The 19897-nt window shown below is 37.6% G+C and overlaps 1 protein-coding gene across 2 annotated transcripts in view; it reads left to right on the top strand.

Moving 5' to 3' along the window:
* Positions 1–19897, top strand: part of LOC125869217 (calpain-type cysteine protease DEK1) — a 34819-nt gene that overhangs the window by 688 nt on the left and 14234 nt on the right. For both annotated transcript variants that reach the window (XM_049549786.1, XM_049549787.1), the window contains exons 3-11: positions 7963–8213; positions 11368–11550; positions 11786–11921; positions 14935–15065; positions 15170–15284; positions 15419–16397; positions 16525–16635; positions 17382–17440; positions 18323–18485. In XM_049549786.1, the coding sequence (XP_049405743.1) occupies positions 7963–8213; positions 11368–11550; positions 11786–11921; positions 14935–15065; positions 15170–15284; positions 15419–16397; positions 16525–16635; positions 17382–17440; positions 18323–18485 (2128 nt within the window). The remainder of the gene's footprint in view (positions 1–7962; positions 8214–11367; positions 11551–11785; positions 11922–14934; positions 15066–15169; positions 15285–15418; positions 16398–16524; positions 16636–17381; positions 17441–18322; positions 18486–19897) is intronic.

The following is a 19897-nucleotide window of genomic DNA, read 5'->3' as shown; positions in this document are numbered from 1 at the left end:
TGACTCCTGGGAAATTGGGGCTTTGCTTGTATGTTTCCCCCATTTTCAGCATAGTTAGGCAGAGAATTGGAGAATTAAGTTGAATTTGGAAATTCATGTAGGTTCCCTGTCAAATGCTGCATAAGGAAATCTATTTTAGGACAATGAAAAATAAGAGTGAAGCTGCAAAATTTGCTAGAGAAAGTAGAGAGTTTTGGGCCAGAAAAAGGGAAGAGAAAATAGTGAATTTTGTTAGAGAAGGTAGAGAAGATGGCGTTGGATATTATGAAGCTCTTTTTTTGGAGTTAACAAATAAGAAAATGGTGGATTTTGTTAGTCACGGTGGCCTACAGTTGAACTTAACACCTTTTTTTGATAAATCTGTTAGGTTTAGGGTAAAGGACCCAAATGAACACCTCTTAGTATACATTAAAGACCATTTCAATCAAGTGAGATATATTAAGGACCAAAATAAAGTAACACCTGTACATCAAGGACCATTTTGATTGTTTTCTCCATAGAGTTTTATCTTTTTGCTTATCTTAAATGTGGTTCAAATGTGAATAATGAAGGTCATCTATACTGGTGTTAGAGCTATACATTTTTTTTTGATCAAGTAAAGTACTTCCAACTAAAATGGTCATATACAAAGTTTATACAAAAGATCAAAGACTACAAAATATGATTCTCTGCAAATTCCACCCAATCCTTGGTACAACAAAAAGCTTTCTCTTTATACCAAAAGAAAATAAGGGAGCGGAGAATACTCCTCTACTGCAAGAAACTTGACTCTACACCTTCAAAAACTCTCCTGTTTCTCTCTCTCCAAATTACCCACCTTAACGCAACTGGAACCACGTTCCAAGCCTTTCTTTCTCTCCTCTTTCTCCCTCTCTTCCATCTGAGCGTCAAATATTTCACAGTCCTTGGCATTGCCCAAGGAGTGCAAAACCACCTAGACATATTCCACCATAATCTCATGGTAAGTCCACAATGTAGAAGAAGGTGATCCACCTCCTCGGCCATCTCCTTGCACATGCAAGACCAATTAATGCTGGCAACCTTCCGCTCCAAGGTTTTTTGCTGTCAGAATCACCCCTCTAGTGGCAAGCCAAGTGAAAAAAACACATCTTCCTCAGCACACTTGGATCCCATATTGCATTACATGGGAACTCAACCTCCACCTAGCCAAAAATTCTCACAAAAAGACTTCACATAGAACACTCCACTACTTCCTCGGGCTCACCACTACACGTCGAGATTATCCACTAGATTGTAGCTAAAATTGCAGCACCTGGAGAGAACCTGCGAGGAAGAACAATTATGCCACTTAGAAGTAAGAACCTAGAAGAAGACGGAAAATAATTAGAACACAACAATAACAACATACCCAGTATAATTAGAACACATCCAATGATTTTGGGGATGTGCTAAAGAGAGTAGCAGAAGAGTATGTACTTGCTAAGTGAAGATGAATTCCTTACATTTGGAAACCCCAAATATTTTTATTAGTTCTGGTTTGTAGATGTAAGATAAGACAATATTTATTTATTGACGGTGGTGTCCTAACTAGCTTACAAGAATCTTAATATATTCATTGAAAATCTATCTACCCCATAATATAGTTTGTTAACGTAATCCCGCACACCTATGCTGTAATTGGAACCTGAGGTCTGCAAGTTGTTACTAAAGTGTAGGCAACCCCCTTGGGACAATATTATAGTGATTTGAGATGAATAATAGGACTTGCATCTGCTGCTTATTGAACCTCAACATTTGTTTTACATGCTTCCCTAATCCCTACAATCTTTTCAATGTAATAGACGCTTTCGATGCTTCCCCTTTTCTTTTGTTTCTAAAAAATCTATCTCTGGTCAATCTCAAGTCCCAAATATGTATCCATTTGTGCACTGCTGCTAAATTAACTTTACTTTTATGCTCCACATCAGCACTTTTCAATCAAAATAGGATTCCCGTGCCATCTCCTAATTATTTTGAGAAATGCCAAACCACAAGTTCACAGTCATGTCATGTGACACTTGTTGGGTTTACAACCTAATAGGCTTGGTATGAGTTATGTACTCTGTGAGTAATTTTAGTTGCCTTTCTACTCCCTCTGTCCCTAATTACTTGTTCACTTTTGAATCGACACACCTATTAAGAAAACAATTATTGATATAGTGAGTTTATCATTTTACCCCTATTGATTATGAAGTGGATGAATTAAAAACTTAAGATTTTCAAAAAATTCTATCTTTTTCAAAGTAATTAATTGAGGGTATAATAGGTAAAAATATTGTCCTTTCTCCATTTGTCAAAATGGACAAGTAATTAGGGACTACTAAAAAAGGAAAAGTGGACAAGTAATTAGGGACATCGGGAGTATTGATCATTGTGAGAAACTGTATTGTAAGGTAACATTCCTTGTTTGTCTTACTCTTATCAAAAGTGTCCAACACCTTGTTAGAGAAATAACTCTAAAAGGTGTTCCACATATCTAAATATCCTGTTCAGTTTAGTGGAAAATAATTTTAATTTCTGCTTTTCTATTTAATTTATTAGTTACCTTTCAAAAGGAATATGTGTATGCTTATGCGGTATGTATAGTCAAAATTTGACACTTGTGCAATTTGACCTAGTCAATATATCAATGATAATTCCTTCTATCCACCAAGGGATGAGATCTTCAAATGAAAAGCCCAATCCCTTGTAAGCCAGCACCACACTCCTCCATTCAGAAGCAGACGATGAAGAAATACAGAAAACACATAATTTTTGCAGAAATTTTTCAATTCCTCCAACAAAAAGTGCTTGGTCTGGCTTTGAAGGTGAGGTCTCCTCTTGCGACAACCTCGCCCTCCCATGGTACAATTTTCAAAGAAGGTATTTCCAGTAGGCATGTAATTGACGCCTCAACTGTATTGGAAACTGAGAGATAGTCGTATACACTAATGCTCAAGGCATGCAAAACCTTTGGGTCAATGTCAATGGGTTTGAGCACGAGGTTATTGACATCATACAATTGATGGATCAGAAGAGACAGAAACAATTGATGGATCAGAAGAGGCAGAAACAATTGCAAAATCACGAGTCTCCAGGGAGTAATGGAAAGGAAGGGCAGAATAAGCAGAAAGCAGAATTGGAGAGGCTAAAGTGGGGTTTGAATTATGAAGGCAACATGAAAGGAGATGGGAGCAGGTTACCATAAGGCCTGGTCCGAATGCAATTAAAATATACTAAGCTGGAATATGTGGGGCTTGAATGACACCGCAGGAGCTCTATTAATTCATTGATACAAAAATGAAAGGTCAATATAGTTTGCCTTGAGGAAACCAAAATTGATAAGTGGCCAGCATCTTGGATCGGGCAAAATTTGGGGTAATCGTTGGGTTTAGTTGGCAGAACTCAAGTCATCAAGTAACAAGTTAGGCATCATTATCATGTAGGCTATGGGTAAATAGAGCTACTCTTCAAGACGTTTACACCTTATACTGCATGTTGGAATGGTGCTTCACAGGGGTGTATGGCCCTCACACCAACTTCGAAAGAGAAACGTTTTGGCTAGAACTTGCCGTTATAAGAGGTTTATGGGTTAAAAAGTGGGTGATTGAGGGAGACTTTATTTTATGCAGATTAGATAGAGAAAGGTATAGTTGTATAATCAGATCCAGGGCTATGAATTCCTTCTCTGAGATAATCCGAGACCTAGTTGATCTCCCTTTGGCCTTTACAATGGGCTCATTTCACATGGCTTAAAGGGGAAGATTCATTGCAAGCATCAAGAATTGACAGGTTCCTAATCTCCCAAGAATGGTGTGATAGGTTCAAACCAATCAAACAAATAGGGATGCCTAGATTGATATCAGATCACATGCCTATTCTTCTTGAATGTAGGGATTGGGAAGCCACTGTCTTATTTCAAGTTTGAAAATATGTGGCATCAGGTAGAAGGATTCACTGACAAAAATCGCTGGTGGCAGGGCTACTTAATTAGTGGAAGGCCAGATTTTATGCTTGTGCAGAAATTGAAGAATCTGACAAAAGACATCACTAAGTGGAATAGAGAAGAGTTTGGCCGATTTGAACAAAAAAGGACTTAAGTTATTGGATAAGCTTACATCGCTTAAACAAGCAACAAAAGAAAGAGTCCAATAGCAACAGGAGAAAAATAAACTGAAGCACCTTAGGTTGGAACTACAACAAATGGCCAAAGCAGAAAGATATCTTGGAGACATAAATCTAGATGTCTTTAGTTGGAGGTACTATTGTATTGACAACCTTAAAAAATCAGCGGAGAGATCATTGAAGATAAAGATGCCATCAAAGAAGAGATCCTTTAGTGTAGCTAGTTTCTACGAGGATGAAATCTGGCTAGAGAGAGCATTTGAAGAAGTAGTTTTGGTAGCCATCAAAACCTGTGCTCCAGACAAAGCACCAAGGCTTGATGGCTACACAATGGCTCTGTCAAAAAGCATGGGACTTCATCAGGCAGGATATTTTGGTAACCATGAACCACTTCTATCAAAACGATCAAATGGTCAGAGCCACCAATGCCTCCTTCCTTGCACTTGTCCCCAAAAGGAAAGGTGCAATGGAACTTAAGCCTCAGTGGAAGTGTATACAAAATAGTTGCCAAATTCTTAGCAGAGGGGATTCAAAGAGTGACGGGAAAGCTCATTTTAAGGGAATAAAATGCATTTCTAGAAGACAGACAGATCAGTGATGCAACACTAATTGCCAATGAACTTCTAGATGACAGATTGAAGAGAGGAATTCCTGGAGTCTTATACAAGCTTGATGTAGAAAAGGCTTTTGATCAAACCAAATCTTAGGGGGATTTTGGGGGGGGGGTTGGAGAAAGCTTAATACTGTCAAATACGCTGTCCGAACACCAATCCCCCCGGGCCAAGAAAGGAATCATGCAATGAGATCACTCTCACCGTTCTTGTTCATCACAGCCATGGAAGGCCTAAGTTAAGCTAGACAAAGCTAAACTCATCTAATGGATTGAAGGATTTAACATTCTAGTAGTATTGGAGCCTCTGTATCAGTGTCCCACCTATTGTATGCAGATGACACTAATATTCTGTGGGGCAGACAAGTTGCAGTTGGAATACCTCAGCCTAATCCTTCTTATTTTCGAATCTATTTCAGGTTTACATATTAACATGCTTTCCGGTGAATGAAGTACCAAACTTGGAAGAATTGGCTAACATTATGTGTTGTGGCATTGGCTCATTTCCCTATTACTTACCCAAGGATGCCTCCGGGAGCTAAATATAAGTCGGAGGAAGTTTGGTATGGAGTAACTGAAAAGTTGGAGAAGAGGATGGATACATGGAAAATACAATACCTCTCACTGGGAATGGGTTACCCGAATCAACAATGTTCTTAACACCATTCCCACATACATCATGTTTCTCATTCCAATGCCAAATAATATCTTCGAACAATTAGATTAGTCTTCCTTTGGGAAGGGAACAATGAAGACCACAAGATGCACTTGATGCAATGGCCTATAGTAATTCAATCTAAAATGATGGACGGGGAATTAGGGACTTGGCTAAGCACAACAAGTGTCTGTTGCTTAAAGGACGAGTTTTTGGCTAAAAATATCCTTAAACTATTCCCTCAGCTTAAACTACATCCTTAAATTATCCTTCTTAACAAAAAACATCCTTCAAGTATTTAAAACTTAACAACTTTCATCCCTCTATTAAAATTTATCAAAAAATTAGCGAATTCCACACAAAACATATGCAATTCATACTATTCTCATAAAAAAATTCTAAAATATTATTATCGGTTGGAAAAAACATCCAAAAATAAAATAAAATTGAGACTCATGTTTGCTGTTAAAAAAACAATGTTAGGACGGTGTTAGTCTACGAGGAGACATGATTTGCTCTTCTCCTTTACCAACTGAATGGAGTTGGAGCTTAATTTCACATCATCTTCACCTTGCAAAGTCAAAATGTCGTTAGATTTGGGGTAAATTGATAATTGAGGTGATCAAGATTCAACTAATTTTGATCTCTACTAAGTTTCATTTTCCATTATTAGAAGTAAAAGTCTCCGATCGACACCACTTTTTGCAGATTCAATGAAAAGAAAACATTTCCATTGATAATTCTTTTATATCAAATCAAATGAAAAGTAAATAAAAATATAATTGCTAATTAAAAGGAAGACAATGCAAAACGTTGTTACTAAAAAAAGTTATAATATTATTTTAGATGCATGTAGAATGAACAAAATTGCTTTATTGGGGTGATTTAGGGAGTTTAATTTGTTGAGAGTAGTGTGAACCGTACATGTTGTTGTGAAGAATTTGTTAGTTTTTGACAAATTTTAACAAAAGGATGAAAATTGTCAAATTTTAAATAATTGAGGGATGTTTTCCGTTAAGAAAAATAATTTAAGGATGTAGTTTAGGTTGAGGGTATAGTTTAAGGATGTTTTTGGCCAAAAACTCCTTAAAGGACTATGGAGGTATGGACACGAGGTTAATAGTCTGTGGAAAGATATTGTGAGAGCCAAGTTTGACTGTCAGGACAACTGGAGCACCATGAGCACCACATGGGGTGGGACCTTGGAAACACAATAACAATTCAAAAGATTATTTTTAGCAGGACATGTCCTTCAAGGCTGGTAATGGGCTAATGGCTTTTGGTGAAGTTTTGGAAGGACAAATGACTTGGTGATTCCACATTGCAAACCAGATTCCCAACTCTCTTTTTAATAGCCACTAACCCAAACGTTACAGTGGAGAAAAACAGAGAAGGCAACCTATGGGATGTCCAATTCAGAAGGAGTATTCAAGATTGGGAATTACAAGATGTTCTATACCTACTGGGAAGATTAAACAACTTCACTATAAATAGCCAAAGCATGGATACAATAAGATGAGGCAGCTCCAAGGAAGGTACATACAGTGTAAAGGCATCACAAAATGTGCTCACAGAAGAAGTCAATTCATCTCTGGCCATGGAAGTTTATCTGGTGAGCAAAACCTCCCCAGAGATCAGTTGTTTTACCTGGATAGCACTGCAAGGGGCCACACTGACTCAAGACAACCTGTGTAGAAGAAAGTCCCAACTAGTAATAGATGCTACATGTGCCAGTATAACTTAGAAACTATAAATCATCTCTTTTTGCACTGCTCAGTGGCTGCTGACACCTGGCACATGTTCCTATTAGTTTTTGACCTCTCTTGGGCACTACCTTTGACTATAAAGGAAGCAGTTGATAGCTGGAATTCTTGGAGAATCAGCAAAGCCATCAAGAAAATGTGGAAAATAATCCCTAGCTGTAACTTTGGTGTGTTTGGATAGAAAGGAATAGAAGATGTTTTGATAGTATTTTAACTCCTATCCAGTTATTAAGTGTCGATGTCTGTTACTGCTTTTTAGTTGGACTAATTATGCTCCTGTAAATGATGTTGGTTCTTTTGTAGATTTCTTTGGTTCTCTGTGGGCTTAATAGCCCTCTTTTGCTTTTGATTAGCTCCCTATGCTAAAAGACCTACTGTTGTTGGATCTAACATGTCTTTTGTAACTTTGCATCTTCCTGATGCAAGCTATACAGAATCTTATTTCATCAAAAAAAAAAAAAAGAAAAAGAAAAAAAGAGGACCTCTGTGGCCATTTGTGTTCTCTGGCTTACATGGGATGTGATCTATGATGCTTTTTAATAACAGCAGTACATATTAAAGACTTCAAAACAAAGATATACTGGTTTAACCACAGCAATTGGTGCTTCCTTTAGTTGTCTTTGGTACCTCATCCACGAGACTGTCCGGTTGCCCAATTTTGCTGTCCAACTATATTTCTTTTTTTTATTGTTTGATTTGACAGTTCTGTCTAGCTACTTCTATACCATAAATATAGTTCATGTATCTGTTCAGATATATCAATATTTTCCTTTTTATGGATGAAAAATGTTCTTCTTTGTGGTTAATATCTCTATTTTTTGGCCTTTCAGTTGGATCTTTGCTCGAAAATGGCCGGGATTCTTACAAGGGCCCCAGCTGGGAATTATATGCAGTTTTCTCTCTCTGTTTGCCTGGATAACTGTGATCTCTCCGGTGGTGGTGCTTGTTACATGGGGAGGCTGGTTAATGTTGATATTGGGACGAGATATAGTTGGTCTAGCTGTAATAATGGCTGGAAGTGCTCTTCTTTTGGCATTCTACTCAATAATGCTTTGGTGGAGAACACAGTGGCAAAGTTCAAGTATGTATTACTCCTCTTATACTTGCTGGGAGAAAACCTATTTTCTGGGAGGAAGAAAAATGAATGTACCTAATCGTGTTGGTTAAACACATACATTCATACACACTCATACATTTACATAATATTTCAACTACCATTATATGTCTGAGTGGGTGTGTGGATTGACTTATTTTTAGTAACTTTTGGCTTTTAAGCTATTTTTAGTTTTTGAAGAGTTTGGAATTTGGATAAGTACCCAAAAAGTCAAAAGTCAAAAGTCAAAAGTTGGGTGTTCCCAACTTATGACTTAGCTTTTAACTTATAAGTCACTTAAAAAAAGCCAATCCAAACACCCCCTAACTCATCTAAGCATCAGACATTTTTCTGTCGAAACTGGTGTGGTTGAAGACACTTGATAGGCTGTAGTTGTGTGTCTTTAAATTCCCATTCCCTGTAAGTTTTTTTTTTTTTTTTTAGAAACTGGTAAGGTTGTATTCTTCAGTATTAAGGGCATGCTGACGACCTCCAAAAAGGAATATTATTAATTACAAGTCTCCTATTGAGTCTACCATCTGATCTATATCAACTATACACAATTGTTAACACCAAAAAAGTAAGGATACAATGCAATTCCATTTCACTCTATGATTGGAATAGGACCTGTCTTCAAACGTCTACCATTTCTTTCCACTCATTCCCAGTAAGCTTTATTCATTATGCTTGCAGGCCTAGGAAAAACTAAACATTATATAAGTAGGAAGAGTATCCAATACACTGTTGATGAGTATGACTCTGCCACTTAGGAATAGGCTAAGTTGCGCGGACTCTTCACTTTCGATGCTGCACCCATGTCGGATACTCCAAAAATATACTACTTTTGGAGAATCTGACAAGCACCCATTGACATTTTTGAAGAATCCAAGCAACATAGGGAATAGGTATTGTCTTTTCCAAGTTGCAAGTTTCTTTTCAAATCTCTCTTATCTTTTGCCGTACTTGTTTGGCCTTATATCTGGCACCTAGGGGTGTTCCTTGATATGTAGTTGGAAGTTCACATGTCCGTCACCCAAATTCTCTCCTAATATTTTTTGAGAAAGAATTCTCTCCTAATATTTGCAAGTCTTCAACATCATAAATGGTAAATAATGTCTCTTTCCCAGACTAATCTTCAGACCAAACATAGGTTCAAATAACTGTAAGATGACTCTTAGATATCTCAATTGGTTCCATGTTACCTCTATAAAAAAAAGATATCTCAATTGGTTCTCCTTTTCCCCTCAAAGGATTGGCGAATCATCAGGCATACTAGAAATGAGAAGCAATTACTCTATTAGAACCCTCTGTCCCTGTTCTAAACCCTTGGGCCAATTTAAAGAGTTTGCCATGCACATCATTAAACTTACTCCCTCTATTGCCGGAATGAATAAGAAGGGAGACAGTGATCACCTTATCTCAAGCTCTTGTATGTAAAGAAAATGCCTTCCGGTGACCTATTTACAACTACTGGGAATTTCACAATAGATGTGCCAATCAATCCACCTGATCCCTTCTCCCCCAAAGCCTATTTCTTTCTAGAGATTTTGCAAGTCAAATTTACATGATCGAAAGCCTTCTCAATATCAACTTACAGAAAATACCAGCTTCCCTTGCCTCTTTTTATTGTCTAGACATTCATTTTGCAATGAACATCGTGTTCGTGATTTGTCTTGCTTAAATAAGCCGTTTTAGTGTCCATAGCCAACCAGTTCATCACCTTTTCGATCTCTGGCTGAAGTTTGGAAACAATCTTGTAGAAGCTCCCTACTAAGATTCCTCCCCTGCCTTCTAGGGAACTAATGCTATTGATACTTTAAAACTTTTTTGAACTTTCCCGTCTGAATTTAGCAGCCAACATTGCTGGTAAAAGGCCATATTGAACCTGTCTGGACTCAGCTTTTTCGCCTTTATAACTTCTTATGATAATCTTCACTTGTTGCACTGCAAAAGGTCTGTGTAGCTTTTCTCTACCATCTTATGAGATTCTTGGCCAGGTAGTTTTGAAGGCTGGTCTCAAATTTTCACTTTCCTGTTAAACATTATTTTTGAAGTTCAAAATTTCCCTTTTGATTGCTTTGTCATCCTATTTCCATTGATTTTCCAGCTATTTAGCCGAATTATATCGTATGTTAGCATTTGCGATCTTGTGAAAGAATTTGGTGTTTTTGTCCCCAGACTTGATCCACAAAATCTATATCTCTGTCTCGGTAGGAGTTCTTTACTCTTTGTTTTGCTCTTTTGATGATGTAAAGTTCTAAATTCAGCACCAGTTATGGTGTTGAGTTTATATAGATTATACAAACGGTTACCTTTCTAAAAAAAGAGTCCAAAAGAATTAATCCTTGGCCAAAGAACTATGCCACATCATCATGCTATAGAGCACAACTATAATATGTATAGATTGGGTTTCTTTCATTGAGAACGATATTTTAATGTAGTTTTTTCTTTGGGTATATGGGATTTTCCCCAATTGTTAGTAAAATTATTTACCTTGTAAACAAAAAAACATATCTTTAAATTCTCTTAGCAATGTCTTCTCATCCCTCCTCATATTTGAATTCATGAACAATTACATTGCTCCTCCAGTCCCGTTATTTCGAGAGATGGAAACAGACCTTCCATGGATGTTGAAGTTTTGTTCACTGAGTATTCATATGGCTGCCCTTATCTGATTCCATTTTCTTGTATTTGTGGACTGTGCTCTCTGAAGTTGCTAAAGTTTCCCTCAACTGGTGTTACTGTTGGATTGAAATACAACTCGAATATATGCATTTAATTTTTGTCTCTGTGCTTTATAGATGTTATATTAATTTTTATGGTTTTATGATCTTTTACCTTTTAGTAAAGTTTAAGCTGTTATATTATGTTTTTATGGTTTTATGATCTTTTACCTTATAGTTAAGTTTAAGCCAGAACACTGATAGTTTCTTGTTAAAGGATGATAATTTTTAGCAATTAAATTGAATTTTTTGGTCATTGTTTTTGTACACAAGGACTAAGGAGAAGTTCTCATGTATAGATCTATTGCTGACTATGAGAAAGCAACTTTTTTTTACATCTGTTTTTTTTGGTGCTTATCTTGAAGTTCTTTCACTCCCTTCACTTCACAATTGAATTGTCATGTTAATGTGTTCTGCAGGGGCTGTAGCTGTTCTCCTCCTACTAGCTGTTGGTTTGCTTTGTGCATATGAACTTTGTGCTGTGTATGTCACAGCAGGTGTTAGGGCATCTGAAAGATACTCACCTTCCGGGTTCTTCTTTGGTGTGTCAGCAATCTCCCTGGCAATCAATATGCTATTTATTTGCAGGATGGTCTTCAATGGTATGTTATGATGTGTGTCTTTGTCATGATCCATATATGTGTTTTTTAAAGGTTGATCAGCAACTTGTCGTGGGTATCTTTGCTTTATTTTTTTGCACAAAGTAGGTCAAATATTTAGGGAATTTTGTTGGTTATTGTTTCCCATTTAGGGGCCCATTGAAATCTTTACAAAATTCTTGTTCTCCTTTTGTGTTTTTTTCTCCTTTGTGAATTCTCTGTCTACCGATCCTGGCAGGGAATGGCTTAGATGTTGACGAGTACGTACGGAGAGCATATAAATTTGCTTATTCTGATTGTATTGAAGTGGGTCCTGTTGCTTGCTTACAAGAGCCACCTGATCCCAATGAGTTATATCCTCGACAATCTAGAAGGTAAGCTATACATTGCTTGCTATAAAGTGATGCTGCTTTATTGCAGCTATGGTTTCTTTTTGCATTATAATTCTTTCTTCTGGAGCTTGTAAATCTTATGCCGCCCCCCAAGGTTGGGATAATATATTGATTTCCAGCAACAAGAGAATGCTAGTAGGTATTTACCTCAAAAATATACCATATTGCACCCGAAAACTTACAAAGCAATACATTTGTATTTGCAATTAGTTACAGAATCTTTTTTGGTTCTCAATAGTTGTATTTTTTTTCTTCCGTATGGACCAGCTGATCGCTGCTGGATAGACTATAGAGTTCCATACCTTCATGTTGTTTCCCCTACGTCCTTCCTGTGCCAACATTTGTAATAAGTTAATTGTGGAATTGTCCAGCTGACCGGTAATATTTTAGAGATGATTCCAAAGCTGTGAAGCGAGGCTGCAATCCAAAAAAAGATGATTGACGTCTTCACAAAGAACACATCTAGTACATACATTTAGGCCTTTTTTGGAGATCGTATGTGTTAGAACAACTTCCTTTACCTACTGGTAATAAAAAGAAGCAGCTTCCTTCACCATTGTCCAAATGAAATACTCCACCTTAAGTGGAGCCCGGTTATTTATTTTATTATTATTATTCTATTTTGATTACCACGGTGTCTAGGTCATCTCAGGTATTCCATCCCAGATCACGAGAAGAACTCTCAACCATGAAAATCAGTAGGAGACCTTGACTATCTCCATTATTTTCTCTCTGAATAACCTTCAGGGCCTTGCCCTTAAACTCTCTTTGTAGACCACTTTGCATGAAAGGAAAAATCCAGACCCCCCCCCCCCCCCCCCCCCCCCCCCCCCCCCCCCCCCCCCCCCCCCCCCCCCCCCCCCCCCCCCCCCCCCCCCCCCCCCCCCCCCCCACACACACACACACACACACACACACACTCCCCCAGGGCCATGATTTTCATTAAAGGGGTGTCAAAATATATGAAAAAGCCAACAAAATAAATTTTACTATTGAAAGCAGAAAGTAATTACATTATCACAACCGTTCTTGACAAGGTTATATCTCTTGAAATGTTTTACAATAGCATTATTAGAAATATTTTTAAATACATCTGTTTCTACATTAGTCATGAAGCAACTGCTCAGAAGTTCATGATTCATATGATTCCACAGGTCATTCTTAATAAAACAAATGTGTTTTCACACACAAACAGCCTAGTGGTCTCTGAGGAAAATTGGTGAAGTTCGATGTGGTATTCTTTTTAAAAAATAGAGTAGAAACAAATCAACCAAAATTTAGGAAAAGAAATTGCGTGCGAGATAGATTCGAGTCTACGAAACAAGAATGGAAAAAAATATTGCAAAAAAGTGTTGAGGCTGCTTGCTATATAGACAGTCTTGACACATGAAAACTTAAACAAGAGAGGTTACCAGCTATGTTGCTCGGTCTCCTCAAAAATGTCAAGGGGTGTGTGTCGGATTCGCCAAAGGTAGTGTATTTTTGGAGAATCCGACACGGGTGCGGCATCGAAAGTGAAGAGTCCGCGCAACTTAGGTTACCAGTTGGTTTCTAGATGCTTTTTGTATGGGGAGTAAGCAGATACGATCAACCATATTTTCTTACATTGCAAAAGGATAGGGCAGCTGTGGAGAATGTTCATCAGCCTGAAGGAGATCAGGTGGGTGAAACCTGGGAGCATTAAAGGAGTACTAAGTAGGTGGAACAGGGATGGAAATGTAACAGAGAAGGATAAGAGATGGAAGATTGTCCGAACATGTATATGGTGGACAGTTTGGACAGAAAGAAACAAGAGGTGTTTTGAGGATGTGCAGAACAATTTGCAGAAGATATAATTTATTAGCTCAAACAGAACACATCTTTGATGTGCTGGACTGTTTATAGGCAATAGAAAGACAAAGTGAGATGTAAGGTAGTTTTTTGGAGGACCAAGATACCACCTAAGGTAGTTTTTTTTACCTGGATAGCTCTATATGAGGCATGTCTCACCCAAAACAACATAAAGAAAAGAAAAATCCAGTTCCCAAACAGATGCTATATGTGCAAAAAAGAGGCTGAAACCCCCAGACACCTTCTTCTTCATTGTGAGGTGGCCTCAGAATTATGGAGCATGTTTTTTTGTCTCTCTGGCATCAATTGGACCACACCCCTCACTGTTAAGGATGCATATGAGAGTTGGAGTCTATGGAAAGTTGACAAAGCCATCAAGAAGATCTGGATTATGATACTTGCTTGTATTTTTTGGTGTATTTGGTTAGAGAGGAACAAGAGATGTTTTGATGGAGAGTCAACTGCTTTAGGCATTTTGAAGACTAGGTGCATTGAAAATTGTTTAGTTGGTCCAACTTGTATCCTGCTGTTAATGCAGAACAGCTTCAGGATTTTACTAACTCATTAGCTCTGGCTTAGATAGTTTGTATAGTTAGCCAAAGATTTTTTGTAAGCTCAAATGCCATATCTTGTAAATTTTGCATCTTCTTGATGATGTTATTAATACCACTTATCAAAAAAAAAAAAGATGTAAGTTGTTGAAGGGGAACATCATTCTTGTTGGCTAGGGATTTGAACAATATTGGAAGGTCTCCATTAAAAGGATGGGGATGACAAATATTACAACTCTTTTTTTTTGGGTGCAACAGTATTGTTATAAGAGATGAAAGAATATGAAGAGAGGCCAAGACGTTCTCAGCTAACAGGATTTGAAAATAAAGAGCCTAAGAACTCTAAATAATGGGTGTAACTCAAATCTCTTTGAATAAAAGGAATACCAACTCTGAGGAAACAAAGCGCACCCTCCAGTATATGCAGTAGATCTAAAAATTCACAGCTAAACAAATCAATTTAAATGCTACTTTAGATTAGAACGTTACCCTGTTATATCATGTGTTCAGTAGTTCTCATCTATACTACTCATCATATTTCCAGAACTAACTTTTCGAAATTTTCTCTGAAGTCTATAATTTTATCATCTTCATGCTGAATTTGGGCTTTGCAGGGCTTTGCATCTTGGACTTCTCTATGTTGGTTCACTTGTAGTACTTCTTGTGTATTCTATCCTGTATGGTCTGACAGCAAAGGAATCAAACTGGCTTGGGGCTACAACATCAGCTGCCGTGATAATCCTTGGTAGTTCATTTCAAGCATATATCTCCTTTTCTGACTTGTATTTGGAAATCATTTCTAATTTCCTGTGGTAAGTAATTAATTCACTAGTGTTTCATTCTAATCAGATTGGAACTTGGGAGCATGCTTGTATGGCTTTAAGCTTCTGAAAAGTCGAGTCGTCGTACTTTTTGTTGCTGGTACATCTCGGGTGTTCCTGATCTGTTTTGGAGTTCATTACTGGTTTGTTGTTAACCCATGCTAATTAATTTCCTTCCATAATTAAGTCTTCTTGTACTCGTGGGCACATACATCCCTTTTAATATTATTTTTAGAATAGAAACTTCTAATCTTTTACTGCAACAATTTTGTTTCAGGTACTTTGGACATTGTATTAGTTATGCAGTTGTAGCATCTGTGCTGTTGGGCGCGGCTGTTTCACGGCATTTATCAGTTACAGACCCATTAGCAGCTAGACGAGATGCCTTGCAGAGCACAGTTATCCGCCTTAGAGAAGGTTTCCGCAGAAAAGACCAAAATAGCTCTGCAAGCTCTTCTGAGGGTTGTGGCTCAAGTGTTAAGCGCAGTAGTAGTGCTGATGCTGGTCATCTTGGTAATGCAACTGTGCCTTGCACTGGTGATGGCAGTACCTGGAATAACATTGAGGGGATTAATAGTGATAAGAGCATAGACAGTGGAAGGCCTAGTCTAGCTCTACGTAGTAGTTCCTGTCGTTCAGTAGTTCAAGAGCCTGAAGTAGGATCATCTTATGTTGACAGAAATTTAGAGCATAATAGTTCGTTGGTTGTTTGTTCTAGTAGTGGCCTTGAAAGCCAAGGCGGTGATTCTAGTACATCCACTTCCGCAAATCAACAGATACTGGACTTGAATTTGGCACTTGCATTTCAAGAAAAGTTGAGTGATCCCAGGATTACATCTATGTTAAAGAGGAAAGGAAGACACACAGATCGTGAATTAGCTAATTTATTGCAAGATAAAGGGCTTGATCCTAATTTTGCTGTGATGCTGAAGGAGAATGGATTGGACCCAATGATTCTAGCCTTGTTGCAGAGAAGTAGTTTGGATGCTGATCGAGAACATCGTGACAATAACCCTCCTGTCACTGATTCAAATGGTGTTGACGATGTGTTACCTAATCAAATTTCATTCTCGGAAGAACTTAGACTCCAAGGATTAGGAAGGTGGCTTCAACGTTGTAGAGTAATGTTGCACCATATAGCTGGAACTCCAGAACGAGCATGGCTTCTTTTCAGTTTAATTTTCATTCTTGAAACCGTCATTGTGGCTATCTTCCGACCAAAGACAATAAAACTTCTAAATGCTACACACCAACAGGTAAGAAATGCATTGCTACTTCAAATGTTTAGCTTAAAGTGTATTTGGAGTACGGTGCAGCTAATTTGAACTCCATATAGTTCTATTTACCATTTTCTAACAAAATTTGGTGAACAACTGTCTGTAGTTTGAATTTGGCATTGCGGTTCTCCTTTTGTCTCCTGTTGTCTGTTCTATTTTGGCCTTCCTTCGGTCACTACAAGCTGAAGATTTGTCCATGACTTCAAAGCCTCGGAAGGTATTTATATTTTTGGTTCTTTGCCTACAAGTATCTGTTTTTATTTGTTTTTCCACCAAGTATCTACATTGGTTTCTATGGTTCTTTTCTTTTGCAAGAGGGATTGTCTTTAGCTACTATGGTTTCAGCACTAGTCCAGGCTCCTCTCCCTCTTTCTCTCTTGCTTTCTAAATATTCATCTTAAATCTTTATACGTTCACCTGTGATGTGAGGGACAATGTTTTGTACTGTGGTTTTCATGACACAATACTGATTAGGCCGCTAGAAAGCCAGACAAAAGGTTTTTGTACCAGCCAATCTGTTGAATCCAGTTAACATGGTATGTTTTGCGTGCTCAGCTATGCTAGACCTGTTAAGCAATTGAATTATGGCTAGCTCCAAAATAGATGTTCAAGGTCAGCTGATGTTATTCCTAAAAGAGGTTAGGTGAAATAAGAGAAGAGAAGATGCTTTGTTAATTTGACGATTGATGGTTGGTCACGTTCATAGGTATCTAACACAGGACACTTGATATTCTTACAGTGACCTCTCTCTCTGGCCACATAAATATGTCCTCTCTAGTATAGCTGTCTTTCTAGTGGACCTTCATTTTTGACTTAATGATGGGTTTACCAGTGTAGTTCTTCAAAAATTGAGATGCACTTTAGCATAATACTTTCAGAAGGCAGTCTGACTGTTGTCTCCTTGCATTAGAGGCTCAATGTTTCCACTATTTTTTTTGGGTAAAATTTGCTATGTTGTTGCAGTATGGCTTTATCGCTTGGATGCTGAGCACTTGTGTTGGTCTGCTGCTTTCATTCTTAAGGTAAACCCTTTTTTTTATTAACTATGTCCCAGTCACTGTTAAGTTACAGAAGCAACTTATATTACATAATTAGGCACATCAAGTCCTTAGTCCTGATGACACCTAACTCTCTATAGAGTAGTGCGAAGAAGCTATCTTTAGGCACATCAAGTCCAGTTTGTGATTGTCACGACCCAAATCTCCCAAGTCCTGATGACACCTAACTCTACCCGTCAGGTGAACCAGTCTAAAATTAACCACAATATCAAGACATGATGGTGACAATAAAATACGATTTTAAAATACTTCCTTCGTCCCGTATAAGTTGTCCACCTTACTATAAATAGTTGTCCCAAATTACTTTTCAATTTACAAAACCAAGATATAATTAATTACATTTTTCCTATTTCACCTTAACAATTAATTCTTTTTGAAAGTGAAAACAAGTTTTTTGCGAAGTTCCAAAAGAGTTTCTTAAGGGGTATAAGTAAAACTATCCTTCTTATATGATTTCTCAAGGGCCATGTAAAGGGGAAAGTGGACAACTAATACGGGACACATGGAGTATAAATACATAGTTTTCAAGTCAGATACACCGTGGAACTGAACACTATAACCCTCTTGCTGTCGCAACTCATGAGCTACCATGAATAGAAAAATACTACAACAACTTACCCAGTGAAATTCCACTCTGAATGGAAAATTACAACTATGAATATTAAAGGTACATGTTTGTTTGGAAAACAACAAGATAAAAAGCTCTAAGCTACTAAGAACTAAATGACAACTCAACTCTAGAATGCTGGTATGATCTCCTAAGAACTAAATGACAACAACAAGATATGATATGCTTTTGGCTGTATCTTTTGGTTGATACTTCTGTTGTACATATTGGATTTGCAGCAAATCATCAGTTCTTCTGGGATTATCATTGACTGTACCCTTAATGGTAGCATGCCTATCTATTGCAATTCCTATATGGATTCGTAATGGGTACCAGTTTTGGTCTTCAAGAGCTGAGAATGCAGGCCGTGCAGGAAACCATCTAACACTGGGGATGAAAGAGGTTAGTGTGTTTAGCAATTCCCCCCTATTTATATACTGTTAATATTGCTGTGGTCCTCTGCACTTTTGCTGTGTATTTGGATTGGGTTTTCTTAAATTTTTGTAAGTATTACCTTTACAGATCAATTTTTTGGTGTTAGCAAATTCCAACTAGTTTGAATTGAGGTGTTTGATTCACTGAGCTGTACACTTCTATGTTTGAGGAGATGTTTGTCTATCGTTTTAGTCAATCATATAACTTTCTTATTTCATTAGTGGTTGTTGATGTATGAACCAAAACTCTTGTATATGTCAAAATGACAAATGGAAGACTATTTTAATAAGAGGGATTCTCACTTAATTACTCATAAGAATGGGGCTAACTATAGTCAAATAGACTTTATCTTTGTAAGAAGAGGAGATCGAAATACATGCAAGGATTGTAAGGTTATTCCAAGAGAAGCGATGACCTCCCAACATTTGTTAGTAGTCTTCGATGTAAAGTTTAGGAGTAAAGTGAGAAAAGTGATGATGTAGAAGTAGTGGGCATTAAAGGGTGATAATCCGTTCGCGTTTCAGGAAAAACTACGGGAGAAGGGAGCTTTGTATATAGAGGGAGACGTAGACACCTTAGGAGGAAAGTGTTAGGTTGGATTAAAAAATCAGTTGCAGAAGTGTTAGATGTATCTAAATGTTTATGACCTTGACCACATGAATCATGGCAGGGAATGAGGAAGTACAAATTATTATTAAAGCTAAAAGAGAGTTATTGAAAGTTACAAAAGCAACCGACAAAGAAGCTTTATGAAGAATACAATTACAATACAACTAAGTGGGGGCCTAAGAAGGCTATTAGTAAAGCCCGAGGGGATGCGCTAGATGGCTTGTATCAAAAGCTAGGGACACAAGATGTAGAGAGAGAATTGTTTAAATTAGCAAGACTAAAGCGAAGAAGGGCAAGGACTTAAACTAGATGAAGCGTATTAAGGACAGTTCTCAACATGTGTTTATAGGAGATGATGAGATCAAGGAGAAACAAAGAGACTACTTTGATTAATTGTTCAACACGAACAAGGAGAATAACAATTTAAGATCTACACATGTATGTGAATGATAGAAACTTTAGCTATACTCGTAAAATTGGGAGGTTAGAGGTAAATGATGCCATGAAAAACATGCGGATTGGAAAAGCTTGTGGCCCAAATAGTATCCCCATAGAGTTGGAAAGTGCCGTGGAATGGCTCACCAAGATATTCAAGATATTCAATGCTGTACTATGAATTGGTAGGTAGCCCAATGATTGGAGGAAGCGTACCATGGTTCTGATTTACAAGAATAAAAGAGATATTCAAAGCTATGCGAACTATTGTGGCATTTAAATTATGAGTCATATGTTGAAACTTTGGGATAGAGTGATAGAGCGTAAGCGTAGGA

This window comes from Solanum stenotomum, chromosome 6, assembly GCF_019186545.1.
Source record: "Solanum stenotomum isolate F172 chromosome 6, ASM1918654v1, whole genome shotgun sequence".
In the NCBI taxonomy this organism is placed as follows: Eukaryota; Viridiplantae; Streptophyta; class Magnoliopsida; order Solanales; family Solanaceae; genus Solanum; species Solanum stenotomum.
Note: the sequence above shows the minus strand (reverse complement) of the source record. Positions and strands in the feature narration are given on the sequence as shown.